An 18,914-nucleotide genomic window follows, 5' to 3' on the forward strand; every position below is an offset into this window, starting at 1 on the left:
TCTATATTACAATAATTTAATAGAGATCATTGCAGCCATGCTCTTGGGAATCACATTAGATTAAGAGGTGGGAGGTTTTGTAAGCACTGTAGAATTAGAATTTATTACTTGTTGCTAGAGAAGCTTAACCCTGTAGAAAAGATAAATGGCTCACTTCCTGCGAAGAGAAACAAATAAACTAAAATTACATGCGTTAACAAAAATAACTAGTACCTTTATAAGGGATATTGCTAAACCGTAGTAAGGAATTCTTTAACAAAACTTTTAAGGTTTGAAGTATTAGGAATTATTAAAATAATTTTTATTTATTCACCTCCAACTGTACTAGAAAGATTGGAGAGGGAGTTACTGCAAAGGGTATAGATCCCAATCGTCCCTCTTAAACTTTGGTTCCAAGGCAATCAGTTGTGGTGAACGTGGGGTGCAGAGGTGGGCAATAGACATGAGATGCAGAGGTAGACAGGGGGTGAAGAGGTGAGAACTGGACTGTACAAGGAATGCAGAAGTAAGTGGTGGACAAAAGGTGCAGAAGTATGCATTGCAAGGAGAAGTTAATAGGTGAGGAGTACTGGTTGTCCTAATTATTGACTATTTTTTAATAGACTTTAGGATCAAGACAAAGTGTTAAATCTCAGTGTATCCTGTATGCAGAAAAGCAAATGTAATTTAAATAATGTAAATAATTGTGCCGTGCTGTAGGTACAAGCACCTGTGCACCTGTGTTGTGTATACACTACTCAGTTTCTAGTAACAATACCTATTTAAAACTTCCCTACTGTCATCATACTGTGGCTACACCCAATGTTCTCCAAACCACAACCTTGTTCTCTTTGGCTTGGTCAGGGGTGCCTCAGGTTATTTACACTCAGGAATCTATTTTTTGCTTTGAATTATAAATACTGTTATAATGCTAATATGTTAACTTTTCACTTTACTGTGTGTGTTTTTATTTATTATTCAGCCATTATTGATTTTCTTTGTACAGCTTTGCTGACATATAAAATCTGGGACAGTCGAGAGTATGCATTACATTGCATTGCATGCATTACAGCCCATATAAATGAATTCACAAAAACATGTTAAAATTTTAGTGAACCTTCATTTGTTAGGAGTGAAACACAACACAATCTACATTGTGCACTGTTTTGTGATGCACTGCAGCTCAGGAGCATTGTTGAGGTATGTAGCAATGCCATTCAAAATAAATAGTACCAATGATTGAAGCATTAATATAAATGTAGCCATTTGGAACTCTGTGTTCTGCCTGTAAACAAAAGGTACATGCTTTCCCCAGGCAATCTTCATTCAAGAAACCTCATACTTAAAGCGTACCTAAACGCAACATTTTTACTTTACATAAAAGGGTAGACAACCCTCCTATGTAAGGTAAAAATGTTGGTGTGCAGAGTGTAAAAATGGTGCAGCACCGCCCCTTTAAGTCTTGATCACCACGCCATTCAAGACTTAATGGGAGCATAGAGCCTCCCGGGATACCTACATCATGCATCCCTAGAGGCTCAGGATTCTCCTTCTGCACATGCCGTTCTCAGACAAGGTGCAACTTTTTAACTAGGGGAAAGAGATGCCGATTGTACGCATGTGCAGTGAGATCGTCTCTCTTTTTTTTCCCCTTCATAGCAGCTACATCACCTGATCTCGCACCTGCACAGTGCAAGATCAGGTGACGAAAAAAGAAGACCCAAGATGAAGACGGAAGTGATTATCGAAGATGGCGGTGCCCGGTGCTTCCTCTGGGCCAGGACAAAGAGAAGTTCCAGAACGACACAGGACCAGTTCGTGGGAAGGACCAGTGCCATTGAGGGCCCCCTTGTGCATGGCATTGATGTTTTTACAATAAAGTGACCATATTTGGACAATAAGTGGTACAACATACAGAAAGTGATGTTTCTCCTGATAAAGGAGTGTATGCAAATTGCATAGAGGGACAATCATGCATTAAGAATTTATGATTGTACCACAATGGCCACTGTTGTAATTGTATATTTGTATGGATTGTTTTATATGTTGTAATTAAAAGAACATTGTTTTTATCTATTGTACCAAGAATGTCCAACATTGTTTTTTCTCTGTTCACAAATATTTAAAGAATTAAGGTGCAGTACAAAAGATAAGGTCCTAGGTTTCCCATTCAGTCTTTACTGCCACATTGGTAAAGGGAGAAAAGAAGAGGTCCTCCCCATCAAACTACATTTAAAAAAAAAAAAAAATTATAGAAAAGGTCATTTTTTTTTTATATAAAAGGGTTATCGACTGTTTTATAAAATGTTAAAAATGTCATGATTGGTCCAGTTTCACATGTAGGTGTTACATAGGGTAGTTTTCAATAGTCAGGGTGCTGTAATATTTGGAGAAAGCGGGGATCCTGCCAGCATCTCCCACCAGCCATGATTGTTCCCCATTGTGCAAAGAAGCACTGAAACAAAGCAATGATGTCACCGGGATTAAAATAAATTATGTAATGAAAGCTGAGAGGCCTTTTTTACTGGTATTTTGAAGCATGTTAAGGGGAGTGTGTAAAAAAGAACCAGGAAAATGTTAGCAAATAAATTTCAGCTTTAAAAGTTGTCTACCAAATTATATCTCCTAAACAATCTGCCTTTTTGTTACCCGTCTAAAACACTTACCATTATGTACCAGTTTCCATGGAAATGTTCAGTAGTGCAATAAATGTATAGAGGACGTTGTAAGGACACATACAAAAACAAATTCTGATCAACTGCATTTTTTTCCCTTCAAGATTGGCTTCATTAATAGGGATTTCTTTAATTTTGGGATAAAGTGGACAAGAATTAAGACATCCAAAAAGCAGACTGCACTGCAAAATAAACAACCTAACAAAAATAATGAAAACAGTCGTGGAATGTAAGATATAAAAAAATAAAATATATAGCATTTACTACCTCCCCTCAGGGAATGGAAACCCCAACAATGAACTTCACTCATTTTGTTATCTCATTTTTGACTTCAGGAAATACCTGTTGATTGTCATAAATCTTTATTTATTTTCTGTCCTTACTTCCTGTACTGACTGGTATCAGCTATTTCTGAGGACTACAGAATCAGTCCCCTATGATATTAACAAATAAGACAGACGAGAATCTGTCTTGTCTTGTAATTCTATCTTGTCTGTTTTGTCCTGAATCCAGATATAGAAACGTTGCTAAAGATCAATACAGATGTCTGATGAACAAATGATCGCTTTATACTAAGAACTGTCCTGTTTTTTAGAGTTTGGAGGTCAAGGATGAGCCCTTCTTTGTGCTTTTCTCTATAGGAGTGAACATCAATCATTCTTGATCAGTTGTTTCTCAATCTGCCGTCACAGATTGACAAATGATGCCGATGCAGCCAGATTTATGCGTGAGACAAACACGACCATTTGTGTCAAGCAAGAATCATTTGATCCACTCATGTGTACATAGTTTTAACGTCATTCTAGGACTAGAAGTAAGACAGACAGATTGTCTTGGTCATAATTTAGAAAAACAGGTTTAAAAAAACAAAAATTAACGGAGCCATTGCATCTAAGAATTTTAGGTTTAGACATCCTTTAATCTTTAAAGCAATTTAGGAAGAACATCTCCCTAAAGAGCTACAATTGAAGATTTCCTCCTTAAAACTGATAATTTTATTAAGTATTATAAGGCTGTAAAAATTTTGGCATTTTGATTTTCCGTTATGAACCACAACACTTGTAAAGCGAGTAATGCTGTAAATGAGTATTGTTGTATCACATTGCCAATACTACCTGCTAGGGAGAATTTAGGAAAGTAGGCTTAGGACTTATTTTATTAGGACTTTTTGTTGTGTAAAACGTAATGTAAAACCATTGTCATTGGCACAGTGAGTGAAGGTAAATCCCTCTATCATGTAACTAAACTCTGGAAGCTGTACCCAAAAGGTAGGCAGAGTGCAAAAGTATAGTCCCTGGTAATGCCAATGGTCCCCCTGCATATGCAATGTAATGCAGAAAACTGCCTAGGCAACAGTTTGTACCAGAAGCACTGTTAATTTCAGGAAAAATTCAAGAGAATTCTCCATTATACAGAGTACAAGGTAGGCAATAATACCTTTTTTAATGTCCCCTGTAACATAAGTCCTTCCTGTCTGGAGTTCAATTTTGATGCCTTCTCTAGCAAGCCTTCATTGTTCTTTCCAAGGATTGTTTACCCTGATATGAGATTTGGAAAGCCTATCTATACTTTTGGCCTTCTCATTAGCCTTGGCTATGTTTTCTCATTCACCAATCTGCATTTGTTAACTTTTGGGCACATAGCCATAACTGATATAACAATAACATCTGCCAACCTAATTTTGCAGTGTAATGACATTCATGTAAGAAAGATGCTTGATTTCTTACTAATAAATAACATGTTTAGGGAGATATATTTGAAGTAAATGCTGAGAGGGTGAATGTTTACACAGAGTGGCCTTGCCAGGGAAGAATAAAACAGGGTCAGGGATGGTGCGTCAGTGCCCTAGCATTCTCCTCCTACCTATTATTTCTCATCTTGACACACTGCCTTCTAGATATTGTGAAAATGACACTCATAAAAGAAAATAGAATCATTAACCAGAAAAAAAGTGGTCCTGAACTTGCTGGATGTAGAGCTACATAAACAAACATATAAAAGTAACCGATTTTTTTACAATGACATTGTGTCGGAACAGAATGCCAAGTGTTGGTCCAAAGGAAACCTATACTAACAATGTAGGCTACTGTTGCATTTTGAATACATTACTTCTATAAATGTTGTGTTGGTCCAGTAGCTTCAGAACTTTTTGATAAGCATTGTGATGTCATACATTTTATCCTGATAATACCGTTAGGTTTTGTCACTGCCTCCACATTATAACTAAATAGAGAATGAGAAGCAGCCGACTTGATGAGTTTACCTCCTTGTTACTCTTCTCTCTCCTAGGGCCTGATTTATTAAAACTCTCCAAGGCTGGAGAGGATACACTTTTATCAGTGAAGCTGGGTAATCCAACAAACCTGAAATGGATCTGGTCCAGGATTGAAAACATTTGCTAACAAATAGCAAGTGACTTGTAAGAAATCCATTCCAGGTTGGCTGGATAACCCAGCATAATCCAGCATCCTCTCCAGACTTGGAGAGCTTTATTAAATCAGACCATGTCAGCATATTTCTTGTCAGCACATAAGCAGTGCAGCACAACTGATTGGCTACACATATTGCCCCTGTGTATTGTACATTGCATTAGAAGAGGCTGATACCACTTACAGTAGTTTATAAATAATAATACACTTAATGCTTTACATTAATACATACCTGCAGTAATTTTATATCAGCCTGGAATTCAGTTTTAACGTCTTAAACAACTGTGGACTATGGTAGCCAATATCAGAATGCATAACACATTTTGGCTAAGAGATACACGACAATTAACATAGTTAAAGGAAAGTACTGATCATAAACATTGTCGTGCATGTTTAAACAAAAGATTTTACCTTCTTTTAGTTGAAAAGAAGTGTAAAATATACCGACAATTCAATAATGTATATATTATATACTGCTCTGCATGTAAAAAAAAAAAGCATACACATGCCTATACGTATAAGATACATGCATATGTGCATGTGTAGATTGCACTAACTAAAGTAGGTTGCATTCAGACTAAAGTGATGATAGTACTATAAAAAATATTATTAATAACAGTATTAACCACCTGGGCGGTTAGCCCGGGCCTGGTTCGGGGTAAGAAAACTTGCTACTAACGGTTACCCCGAACCAGGCGTGGGGTAGCTAAAAATAGAAACACGCGTTACAATGCAATCCGATTGTCATACAACATTGTATGACAATCAGATTACAACTGAAAAAAAATACTTACCTTGTCCCGGCAGCTCCTCCGGAGATGTCTTCTGTCTTCAGTCTTCATCCGGCGTGTGCAGTGACGATCTCCGGGGCTCGCAAGTCGGTGCGGGCGGGAAATTCAAATCACTTTTTTTTTAAGATTTTTTTTTTTTTTTTTATGTTTTTTAAAAAAAATGTAAGAATTTAAGAAAATTTAATTTAAAAAAGTTTATTATTAAATTTATTAAATTTTGGACATATTTCGGTGAGTCATGCCTAAGAGTTATAGCCTACAATCTACAATAAATTTCCATGCAAAAAATGGAACACTTTTTGCATGGAAGTACGGAACGACTTAGAACACCCGGCGTTCGCGTATGCGTCCCTCAGCGATTCCTGATGTCAGTGCATGCACCCGTCAACGGGGGTCGTAGCGGGAAATTCAAAAATTTTGTATTGGATTCAATACAAAGTCCTGTATCCAATCCAATACAAAATAATACAAATATTTTTATGTGGTTTTGTCTATAGGTATGTGACGTTGGACTCCGTTTTAAAATTTACCACATTAGGGAGGTGTTTTATAAAAATATATTACTATACAGCATACCGAATTATTGCATTTTCAGTATTTTTTTTTTATTTATGCCTTTTTGTTTCAGCTGTTTTTTGTGTTTTTTATTTAATTTTATTATTAAAGTTAATTTTTTTTTTACATGATTGTGTCAAACTTCGTTATATTCAGGATATCTACTAGACCCTTGTTCGGACATATTTCTGTAAGTTACAGGTCTACAATTTAAAAAAATTAATGAAAAACAGTGTACCGCTTTCGGTACAGAAATCCAGACATCAGTGAAACACCCAGGTGGTTAAAATACCACATTAGATAGAACAAATATGTGGTAGGCCTCAGATGTAGCTGGATGTATTTGTACATAGTATATATTGGCAGGTTTTACACTTTTGCCCACAGGGAAATGTGCCAATCCTTTTTAGAAGGAAAAGGGAACGCCTGATAGGGAGGTTACTCAAGCTTGCCAGCTGTCAGCATATAGGAAGTGTTGGTTTTGCTAACATTACTTTAAACCTGCTGTCTTTATGAACAAAAGGCTGTAGCACCCTGAATTTACTGGAATACAGCAGGTTATTATTGACCACTCTACCATGCTAAACCTAAACTAAGTCATTATCTGGCATAGCATATGTTTGTAGTTTTCACATAATTTAGCCATATTGCAAAACTTTTATTTTCCTTATTTTTTATCCTTTTTCTGCCATCACTAATATAGGTTTTCAGATAGTTCAAGGCAAGCAACATACTTGTAGTAGCCCTTTAAACTGCTGGTTTCATTGCTTGGAAAAGAATTGTGTTCATGTGAAAGTGTGCAAACATTAGTATTATTTTTTACCCAACGTAGCTTAAAAAAAAACAAATGCCTCTTTTCTTCAAAGACCAAACCTCTGTATCCAAATAATCCACTGCCAGAATTCTTACTGCTTTGGCTAATCAGCCTGAGAATTACCATTAATTAACCCTTCTTGTGAGTAATTAGATGACGCAGTCTGTGAGATTGTATGGTTTCCTATCTACATTTGCATTATTACTGACCTATTAAATCATGTGTTAACATTCCATTAAAAAACTTTACACAACATGTTCACCATTGATTTTATTTTTACCCTGTTATTAATATATTTTTTATTTTGTTGCAAAGTTGTTTTAATACTCAGATAAAGTTATCATTTTTTATCAGTAAAAGAGAAAGGAAAAATATATTAGATGTGTACATGATAAATGTATTTTTGGCAATAAACTAGAAACATTTTAATATTATACCATTTAATATCTCTGTATGTGGGTCTCTCAACATGTGGGAGCAGTTGTCATGAAATAGGGAGAGGGCAGTGGAGGAGGCTGTCCAAGGGGAAAAGAGGAACATAGCGAAGTGTCCTGCCTTCTCCATGGGAGAGATAATCCTTTCATCCTGGAGAAAAAACATAACAATTCATTTTGTGAGATCATCATCTCAAAAACGTTTATTTTTTCTTTATAAAAGCATTTTTTTTTTTACATTTAATTCCCATAAAATCTTTTGAATGCAAGCAAATATATGCATATTTATACTTTACAGTACATCTAAACCCAAACATTTACATATGATGTTGCACATTATTGTACTGTCAAAAAGCTTGAGGCTACATCCACACTGCTCCTTGTGCATTGCAGCATGCATGATAACATCTGTAGGTGTGAAAGGACCCATAATTTCCCTTTAACACCTAACTGCAGTCCATAGATTTGAAATAGACAGATGGAAAAAGAGTAAGATTTAATTTAAATTGCATCAAACTGTATGAGTGTGATTAGACCATAAAAAGGCATGTGCACTTTTTAAACATAAAATTCTTATTCCCCCTCACTAACCCTATTCTAACCTAACTCATTCAACCTCTCCACAGATTCCTACCTACCAGATCCAAAAAGCTATATTCCTGCTATAATTTTTAACATCTACTCCTGCAAGGTAGGTGTGCATTAGCATCACAACCCCATGGACATCTATGAGGGCTCTGTCCCACTGCCAGAGATGACATTCATAGTGGTCCAAAAGGCTTAATTTGCACAGACACCACTAAATTGTGGCAGCTTTTGTAAACGAACCGTGGCCCTTCAAATCTGGTAAAAAGGAATCCATGTAGGAGAGGGTGTGGATTAAGCTAGAACAGGGAAAGCTGCAGAGATTGTGTTCATTAAGCTTATAAGTGCATGTCCCATTTGTTTAATGTTTGATTAAATATACAATGTGTTTTCACCCATTTCTGCAGATGGACACCAAAACAGTGCACTGCAACTAGTCACCGCAATACAAGTGTGATATGAAAATAATGTATAATGTTACAAGCACCACCAACAGTGAAAATGTTACCATCCTAAGACCTGCAGCCACAAAAGCATAGCCTCCATTGTTGTTTTAGATTTTCTAGTGTAGAACATGCCAATCTGCCCTTCCATCAATGTGACGGCTTACCTTTTTAATGCTATTTTCTCCTAGGCCCTTTTTTAAGGTTGGGTCTCAAGGCTTCAGCCCGTCCTTGTTTTAGGCCCTGGAATACAAATGTAGGCAAGTACTGCACATTCACATTACAAGGATTTTAGTTTTTTGTGGTCGCTTCATTAGCTTTTCTTCTTATAAAGTGCATAGATTTCACAGTATTTGTTAAGTAAAACATCTAATGTTTCCAAAATATGCCTGAAATATGTTACCAATAAGTAATTCTGCCCTTGAAGAGAAGAAAGTGCAATTAGCTAAATAATGATTATTTCATGATTACGTTTAAGAAGAAGCAACTAGACTTGTAAATCTGCAGTATCATAACATCAGCAACTGTGATAATTCTCATCATAGACATGCCAAAAATATACCATACAATGGGTATCCTAATCCATGGCTTGCTATTTAAGTTGATTTAAATATATGCAATGTATAATGTATATTAAATATATACAATGTATAATGTAACTGCAGTGTATAAAATATGCAACAACATACATTTCCTTAATTATTATTATTATTATTATTATTATTATTAATATTAATAATAGGATTTATATAGCGCCAACATGTTATGCAGCACTGTACAATAAATAGGGGTTGCAAATGACAGACAGATACAGACAGTGACACGGGAGGAGGAGAGGACCCTGTCTTGAAGAAATTACAATCTAGGAGGTGGGTGAAGTATCACACAATAGGAGGGGAGAAAATATGAGAGCAACTAATCAAGGCCAACTAGTCCAGAGGGCCCACAAGCCCCTGGGTTGCTTTTAGCCCTGGGTAAACTTCTCTTTGCATCAATGTGTTAGAGGTGTTCTTACATCTGCTTACTGAAGCATCCAACAAATGCTTCACCCACCACCCGATCTTGCTCCTGCATTGTGCGAGATAGGGTGATGTAGGCAGAAAAAGAAAGAAAGGGAAGAAGATGGCGGCACCCAGGATTCCAGGACGGTGCAGAACAAACTCCGCAGGAGTAAAGCTAAGTAGTGCTTTTTTATCTTTTCTGACAGTTCCGCTTTCAAGCAGGTGGTTATTGCAGAAAAAGGACCGGTCATGTCCTTTCTAAAAAAAACTGCTCTTACTTGCCCATTTTCTGCCCAGCTGTCAGATTTTGCTGGGCTGCATCTGAAATCTGGCAATCCCATCTTCCCTTGAAGATCATCATCGGGAAGTAAAGAAGAAGAAAGATGGTGGCGTGATGGAGCAGGAAAAGGTGAGTAGTTGCAGGGTTTAGTTCTGCTGTAAGATAAGCAAGTGGTGTCCCTTAAACTGACCTGGGATTTCAAACTAACCTTTGCTCAAGGAACCCTAGGGTTCCACAGAACCCTGGTTGAGAAACACTGGACTTGATTCTTACCAGATTCTCTATTTATCAAACATGTCTAGGCAAACAAATAATATGTTATTTACCAATTATTCTGATTCTGTCTAGTAAAACAGCTGTTTTTTCATACAAAAACAGACATTTTGGCAAATAAATATTAAACATTGGTTTGAACCGCAGTATTTCCTAGAAATAATTTTGCCCATGACTGGCCAGCAGAGGTCCCTGCTGACTGTAACTGAGCACAAACCCTCAGGGAAGCCATAAGATTTCCATATATAGTATGTGGGCTAAAATGCAAAAAGCAGAGAAATTGCAGAATTCTTGTATACTAAAACAGTAAGATTTCTTATAGCAAAGCTAATATATTTTCCCCTTTAGAGAACACAGGGAACCATATTCAAATAAACTTTAACACAATGAAAATGAGCAAACAAGTAAATAATATTATTACATTGAATAAGCACTTGAGTTATTTTTCCTTACAAAGAACTTGTTTTAAGATAATTGTAAGTGTAGTACACATACACAGAAGGAGAATTCTAAAGGATAGTGGGTAAGCCACATTAGTACAGGTGCCCCACAACATTGTTTAGTGATCAGTTATTGAGGATTATTAAAATATTGTAGACCTTGCAGTGGGAAGCCTCCTGCTCATCCAACCCCTCAATAAAACAGAAAAGTGTTCAGCTTCTGACAAGGAATCTTTCTGTACAATGATCGTTTCTAAACTCTCATCACAATCACCAACAATTATTTTCGATGATTTTATTGAGCATCTCTGCAAGGATTTCAAAAAATAAATTATTCTAAGCTGAAATTGTGATTACAGGAAGCTTTATCTCTTCCTTAACAACTCAGGGACTCCAGCAGTATAACTCCTCTGCAGTAGTAATGACCTATACAGACCCTGTGGCAGGGTCTCACTGTTCCTGATTCTGTATTCAATTTTATTCCAATGTAAGTAAGGATGAAAGTGCAAAAATCTTTTGTTTGAGATTATGAAATATACATTGTCAGTTGTCCTTGTTTGCCCATTTAAGTTTGGTCAGCACCTACTGTACAACACAAAACAAAACCTTAAAGAAGTTACCATTAGAAGTCAGTATTTACTTGAGAGAATGAAGCCCCCATCCCATACTCAAAATGCCACTGACTAGGTCTAAATGCTGTTACATGGAAATAAAGACGTGGTCTAACAGTGTGTAAGCACAGGGAAGATTTGCTTAAAAAAAGTCTGTTCCCTATAATAAGGGAACAAAAGGTTTGCTTTAATCCTAATACAGGGTTCTGCCCAGGCCCTTTTAGCTGGGCGCACTACCCGGCACTTTTCAGCACCCACCCGGCTGTTTTTGAGTGGTTACTAAAGAGTTTGGTCACAATACAGGGGCTGCCACCCACCTACAATTTCTTCCCACCCGGCTTAAAAAAAATTCTGGGTTTAGCACTGTAATAGACTTCGATTTAGCTATGTAGTCACTGAAAAGGCAGCAATAATACCTTATAGAAGCCTGTATGATACCCAGTCATATACCAAGCCATCAACATACAAGCTAAGACATCTTCATCCTCCTGCTCTTCCTCATCATAGTCTTCCCACTCTGTGCTGAAGAAAGGAGGTGGTGGTGGTGGAGGAGGAAGGGGTGCTGACTGACAAAAGGAAAGCAAAACAGTTTAGGATCCAAAGCAGTACAAAGCAGATTAACAGATGAAAAAGTATTGCAGTAACTCACTGGGGGCCAATTGTGCCAGGCAGGAAGGTGAGCTCTAACAGGCGGTGGAGGTGGTGGCCAAAAGCAGCCCTAAAATAAAAAAAATAAAAAATGTATTTCAATATTTACTTATGGTAGGTCTTTTAGAATTCAAAGGCTTATCATGCCCTAGCTCACTAAAATACAACAAAAAGTGTTTTTCCTACCCAAAAATACTGTAGGATCCTCACCTTGGGTGGAGGAGGAGGAGGTAATGAGGGTGGAGGTGGTGGAGGGGGCGGCGGAGGCGGTGGTGGAGGTGGAAAAGTATACATCCAATCAGACTTCTTCCCTTGTTTTCTCCAGTTACGTGATAGATCAGGTGAAGAGGTAGAACTTCTCCTTGTGTACAGCCAGTCTGTATCCTCCTCATCCTGCCAATCAAAGCTGTTACATGTGAAAGCCAGCCAGCCTCAAATTAATCATGCTCAGTCTCCCCCTGCGCCATTTCTACTAGTAGCAAACTTAGTCTGTTTATCCACTAGTCCTAACTCTTTGATTGCCAGCCAGAGAAAATTTAGCAGAAACAGGCCACTTTGCCAAAGATACAAATAGGAACTCGACAAACATAGGAAAATGCTATGCATGAGTTTTATTGGTGGCAACAAAAGGGTTAGGTAATAATATAATCCCCAACAGTCAGAAGTAGATAACAGTTCATTTCTTTAGTCAGTCTAAATAATATTCTAATCTAAAGTCATTGTCTGTCTCTATATTAACTATGTACAAAGCATTACTTTTCTTGACTCAAGCCTTAGATGCATTACACCTACCACCCCCATTATTAGCACAAGGATAATAAATTTAAACCTCTACCTCTTATAACCCTAAATGGTCCAGGCACCAAACACCACTCAGTTCCACACATATCAGGCTGTACCCCTGAGCTATCCAGTCCTAGAGGTGCAGGACTCGCCTGCTTCTTGCCGTGAGTGTGTGTGGGGAGTCTGCATGGAGGCATCAGATCAGCCAAGTTCTGCTCCTCCTCATTGTTATATCCCTCATACACCACCACACAGGTGCCCAAAACCTCATCCACAGAGCGAATAACGGCTGAGTATAGCTGTCCATCCTCAGACCACTGAACTGAACAACGGTCACCAACCTTCCACTATATGAGAGAAAAAAATGAGAGATTGTGGACTTGTAGGTGTTATAACAAAATTATGTAATTGAAAAGAGAAAGAGAAGAAAAATAGTAGATCTGCCATTAGAATAAAAAGTGTAAAAAGCTATGCCCTGATACTATCAAGTAATTAAAGATAAAACAGGGACAAGGGGTGGGGGGTCAACAATCCAGCACCTGCTCTGGTGGACATAGGCAGGACAACTGGTTTGACGGTAAAGAATAAAAGGCAAAACATGTCGGAAAACGTATAAACTATTTGGCAGAGATGATAACTTTATAGGTGTACAGTATATGGTGGGGTTTATCGAAATCGAAAGGAACTGGATGGCATTAGTGGTCAATGTTATGGCCACTGAGGTGTATGGGATAAAAGAGCCTAAACATAATTACCATTTTGGCTTAGAGGCATATTAAAACTGAGCTCCAGGCAAATATAAAGATACACTTTAATGCAGCAATGCATTTATTAATACATCATCAATTGTATTTTTATTCTAAGCAGTTAAAGTACCTGAATTAGAGTGACCTGAAATCAATATCTTGCTATACCCCATACAACAGAACCTAGACTGGGCAAGGCAGACAAAGCACAAAAAGCCAATCAGTTTCCTACAAGGTTTACTTGCTAAAAGCATGCTGAAAGGAGAAAAGAGCAGAATGACAGAGATGAGCTCACCAGTCTAATACCACTCTTCTCAATGTCCAGCCACAAACTCAAAGCTCCTATGTGTTACCTAGTTGCAGTGAATAAATATAAAGTGTCCTGCCCTGTCAGATAGGGCTTGGCTATGTGTCAGGGATATGTTAAACTAAGACCTGGATTAACAAGTTCATAAATAGTTTGGCAGTTTAATCAAATAATGGGCCTGATTTATTAAAGCTCTCCAAGGCTGGAGAGGATACACTTTCACCAGTGAAGCTAGGTGATACAGCAAACCTGGAATGTATTTCCTAAAAGTCTATTACTATTTGTTAGCAAATGTTTCCAATCCAGGACCAGCTTCACTGATGAAAGTGTATCCCTTCCAGCCTTGGAGAGCTTTATTAGGCTGGGTCTACATGGACGTTTTGTAAAAAGGCATGTAAACGTTCCTAATGCGTTTATAAGCGTTTTTATGCACTTATTCTAACGTTTTAAAACTTTTTTTTAAATGCTGGAAAAAGCTGAAAAACGTCTATGCCGCGTTTATCCGCGTTTTACCGCGATTCTACAAGCGTTTTAGCACTTGGTAGAAATGCAAACTGTGACCCTGGGCAGTGATTTCTGCAAGTACAGGAAGTACATACATCCCTGCATACATGTGATAATGTGATCATGCAAGAGTACAGTGACAAATGTAACAGTATACACAGAATAGAGTGAAAAGAGTGCAAAGTGAAGCACAATTAAAGACAATGACTACACACAAGTGATAATGAATGACATCATTTGCAGGTGTGAAAAGCACCAAAAGCAAACACAATGGCAGACAATTTCACACGTGCCAGGCATAGGTGTTAATTTTTAACAGCATAGTACATGTAATTAATCATGCATGACACATGGAATAGTGACACAGGACACAGGCTATTGTTAAAACGTTTGTAAAAGCCTCCATTGAAATCAATGGAAGCTTTTTTATTGACAATTTCTAGCATGCATAAACGCAGGAAAACGCTCCCATTAAAATCAATGGACGCGTTTTCCCGCGATTTCCCGCGATTTACCAGCGTTTTAATTTTTTAAACGTTGCAAGCAATGTTTAAAAAAAAGCTCAAAAACGTGCCTGAAGGAAACGTCCTGGTGTAGATTAGCCCATTGGAATGCATGGGGACTTCAAACAAGGGCTTTAAAAGCCTCAGGTTAAACGCTGGGGAAACAGTCCGTGTAGACTAAGCCTTAAGCTTTTTTTGTGTATTTAGGTGTTTGCCTGGAGCAGAGATTTAAAGTCGCCTGTTCTTAAAATCATCTTCACTCTCACTAGGTATTCTTTTAGTGATACATATACTCTTGTTGATGCAAAAATTTCAAAAACCTAACCTGATCCCATTCACAGATATTATCTAATTTTAGAATAAAATGTTGCTATATAAACAAGGTTAAAAAGCTACATTAAAAAAAAAAAAAAAGTTGCCAGCTACATAAACTGTTAATAATGATCCCTAGGGTAAAAAAATATCACAAACTGAAGAAATAATTTATTACAGGCATAGTAAAAAGTCATTAATGTATATGTGAAACTGTAACGACTAAACTAGCATGTACGAAGGTTTGATTAAGGTGGCAATACAGACACTGAGCAGTGAGGTTCAATAGAAGAAGTTGTTTGGTACTACAGAAAAGACTCAGTCACCTGTTTGACAGGTGGGGTGCTATCCCCACTGCTCCCCACAGACACAATTTCATCCAGTTGATGCCTCTCAGTATTTCCATAGCCATCATACTGGACCACACAAGTGCCGCTTTCTCTGTCAATGGATTTTACTGTAGCAGGGTAGACACATCCATCCTCTGACCAAACTGCACTACAAGGGTCTCCCACTTTCCACTAAGAAGGGACAAAAATATGATTTTGAACATCAGTTATAAAACATTTCTTGCAGGACTGACTCTAATCTCAGAAACATAATAAAAAAGAAACAAACAAATTGCAATTTTAATTTACAACTGTGTACAGGATACTACATTTTTTTGGTAGGCCACTCACTTTGGTTGCGAGAGAGCGAGAAGTTGTCTGAGAAGAAGGATGTGTCAGAGGAGGAGGAGGCTGAGCCTTCTTCTTCTTACTCCACTTATCCCCTTCATCTTTTAGGTGATCCCTGTGACCATCTCTCTCCCACTCTTCTCTTGTCACGTCTCGCTGACAATCTTTTTGAGGATCACTAGATGCAGTGGCTCCTTCTGACCTCCGGTTTTTATCAGCGCATCTAAGCATATCCTAGGGATGGGGATGGAAGCGGTTAATGTTCTGTTTTGTTACAGTACATTTCCACCTACTTTTTTCTAGTGAATATTACTGCTTTTTGCCTTATGTTTGAAATGAATCATATTACAATACTGTAAAAATGTAATATTTTTAGCATTATATGGCATCAAACCTGGAAAATTAAAAAAAAAAAATGAAAAAATAAACTATTAAAAGTCACCTTTCATAAAAACAACACCAAAGTAATCACAGAAAGATAAAAAGATTTGGAAATAACCTTTCCTGTATATTTTGTACTTGGCCCCACTACCTTATAATTTTTTCAGTTTGATGGGTGAACCACTGACCAGAGGAAAGAGTGGGGCGAAGGGGCCAAGCTTTATGAGATAAGATCTGTCTTTTTCTTCAGCTGCCAATAGCTCTGAATTTCCTGATTAGTTTAACAAGCAAATAACAGGTTCCTTATTTTTCTATATATAATTATATGGCTGGATTAATATAGTATTCTGTAGTAAGTCTATAATTTTTCATATACTTGCTATAGAATTTTTTCAGCGAATTTACAACCGAATGTTCCTGGAATGAGACAGCAATACTATGTTTAAATAGGGTGTTACTTGTTAACAGATGTATTCTATCACTAACAAGTGAATCCAGAAATGCTTTTTCCAAATCTTATATAATGTTGAGAAATACCCATTGGTAAAATACAGTCTCTCCACTTCTAACAAAATAAATATTATTTAAGGGAAGAAATGCAATGACATATCTCTCTTTTCACTAAATGACAATACTCATTTTCACTTGAGAAAGTTTTGGATGAATTTAAAGCGAACAAGTCCAGAATATGCATTAGTAAATCTCATTAGGTCTCTTAAATAGTCTACCCCCTCAAACTGAACTTTACCTTGCTGCTCTGTTCCTCTAAAGTGCAAACCCCCATGTAAAATCTTGTGTTAGAGTTTACATAGTTTGGATGACTACATCCAACACTGCAGCCAAGGAAAAGGTCACATGTTCCTGTTTACCATGAAGCACCAGGTATTTAATTTAATTTATTTGCTGCCACAGAGCAACAGAACAGTTGGGAGTGTGATGGAGTGGTGGTTTAGGTGATGGGCTAATAAAAGTCTCAGGTACTTTGCCCAGAATGGGGCATGTTCTCTTCGGGTTGTTATAATTGTACAACCTTTCATTACAGTGATAAGAGATGTCCACTGTTCATCACTATGGTATTCTTTCCATGTCAGTACAGAAATGTCAGTGCAATGTCATGTTGTGAGGTCCCCATGGATGAGTACCTGTCTTTTGCCTGAGCTCAACATTAAAAGTGTTGCCCAAACTACCTAAATAGCATTAAATTGTCCTAAACTCTTTTGTTATATGCATCTGTTATATAATTTTAAGGTTGTTTCCCCAGCATTTAACCTGAGATTTTAAAATTCCATGTTTAAAATTTCTGGCATTTTTAAAGCTTCCCTTTAAATTGCTGTAAAAGGTCTACACCGCGTTTTTATTGCGTTTATGTTTTCAAGCATTTATAAACACTGAAAAATGCCCCCATTGAAATCAATAGACGTGTTTACACGTGTTTTAATTTTTTTAACGTTGCAAGGAGCATTATTCATAACGCTCAAAAACGTGCCTCAAGGAAACGCCCGGTGTGTAGATTAGCCAATTGGAAAGCATGGGAATTTCAAACATGGGGTTTTAAAGCCTTAGATTAAATGCTGGAGAAACAGTCTGTGTAGACTAAGCCTAAATGAGCTCAGGCAGGTTGCCTGACATTCAGTTGTCATCTCTGCTCTCAAAGAATGAAAACAAGTAAATACGTTTTCATAAAAAACACATTTTTTTATTAATCTTGTAGCAAATTTTCCTATTTTGAGATTCTGTTAGTTAACAACACTTTCTGTTGCATGCTGACAATGCTAAGCTGCACTGCTTTGCACTTACCATGAGCATCATTAGTTTGACCTGCAAACTCCTTCAGCTGGCTGTAAGATTGTCTATCCAGTACAACTGATAGGCAGCCCAATGGCCATCTAAAGGAGTGCACATGGCAGGTCTACAACGCTGCTGCTAATTGTATGTGGCTTGACATCCCACAACAGAAAAAAATGTTACTACCATGATTTCCTGTGGGAAACTCTACAATCAAAAGACTTTGGATTTACATACATTTTGAACTTCATAACAATATTAATTATCATAACATAACGTACAGCATTGCCCTATTATCTACTTTATACCCTCGGCAACAGATACTATTACAGAGATTATATAATGTTACTTCTGTCATACTTAGCTACCAAATTTGAAAAAAGGTTCCCCTTAAAATAGGGGTGGAGAAATACAACTATGTAGTAGGTATAAGTACCTGGAAAGACTGGACAGCCTTTTCATAGGATTTAATAAGAGCAGCATCGTCCCACTCATCAATATCTTCACTCTGCAAGACCCGAGAGAAGATATTTCAGGACACATGCATTTCCCATTTGTCACCAGCATTCATACAACTCAATTTTATGCAAACATCACTATATATCTAACTCACAAGCTCATTCCACGTGGTCATTAGAATACATACTTCATATCATCAACTCATGATAATGCTTTATAAGCTACACTAGTGGAGGTCAATCTCACAGACCAAATCCATTGCACCATAAAGTTAAAGCTGAGTTTTTTTCATTAAAAACACCAGTCCCAGGTTTGTTGCAGTAAAAAGTTCTCTTGTACGTGTTAAAGTATGCTTCGGTCTCTTGGTATATGTAGTATATTTATAGTGAGATATATATATATACCGTATTTTTCGGACCATAAGACGCACTTTTTTTCCCCCTAAAGTGGGGGGAAAATCAGGGTGCGTCTTATGGTCCGAATGCATATTTTTTTACTT

General features: G+C 37.3%; 1 protein-coding gene across 3 annotated transcripts in view; it reads right to left on the reverse strand.

Annotated features, from left to right (window-relative positions):
• Positions 1-7,495: 7,495 nt before the first annotated feature.
• Positions 7,496-18,914, reverse strand: part of LOC140326281 (survival motor neuron protein 1-like) — a 19,564-nt gene continuing 8,145 nt past the window's right edge. Inside the window, exons 2-10 of one of the 3 annotated variants that reach the window (XM_072404729.1) lie at positions 18,393-18,464; positions 15,794-16,024; positions 15,440-15,634; positions 12,858-13,088; positions 12,169-12,351; positions 11,960-12,028; positions 11,727-11,876; positions 8,873-8,948; positions 7,496-7,828 (exon numbers count right to left, since the gene is read on the reverse strand). In XM_072404729.1, coding sequence (XP_072260830.1) covers positions 8,883-8,948; positions 11,727-11,876; positions 11,960-12,028; positions 12,169-12,351; positions 12,858-13,088; positions 15,440-15,634; positions 15,794-16,024; positions 18,393-18,464 — 1,197 coding nt within the window. In that variant the 3' untranslated portion in view covers positions 7,496-7,828; positions 8,873-8,882. The remainder of the gene's footprint in view (positions 7,829-8,872; positions 8,949-11,726; positions 11,877-11,959; positions 12,029-12,168; positions 12,352-12,857; positions 13,089-15,439; positions 15,635-15,793; positions 16,025-18,392; positions 18,465-18,914) is intronic. The other 2 variants (XM_072404730.1, XM_072404731.1) reach the window with 2 other exon arrangements.

The sequence above is a fragment of the Pyxicephalus adspersus genome, chromosome 3 (assembly GCF_032062135.1).
Source record: "Pyxicephalus adspersus chromosome 3, UCB_Pads_2.0, whole genome shotgun sequence".
Taxonomy (NCBI): domain Eukaryota; kingdom Metazoa; phylum Chordata; class Amphibia; order Anura; family Pyxicephalidae; genus Pyxicephalus; species Pyxicephalus adspersus.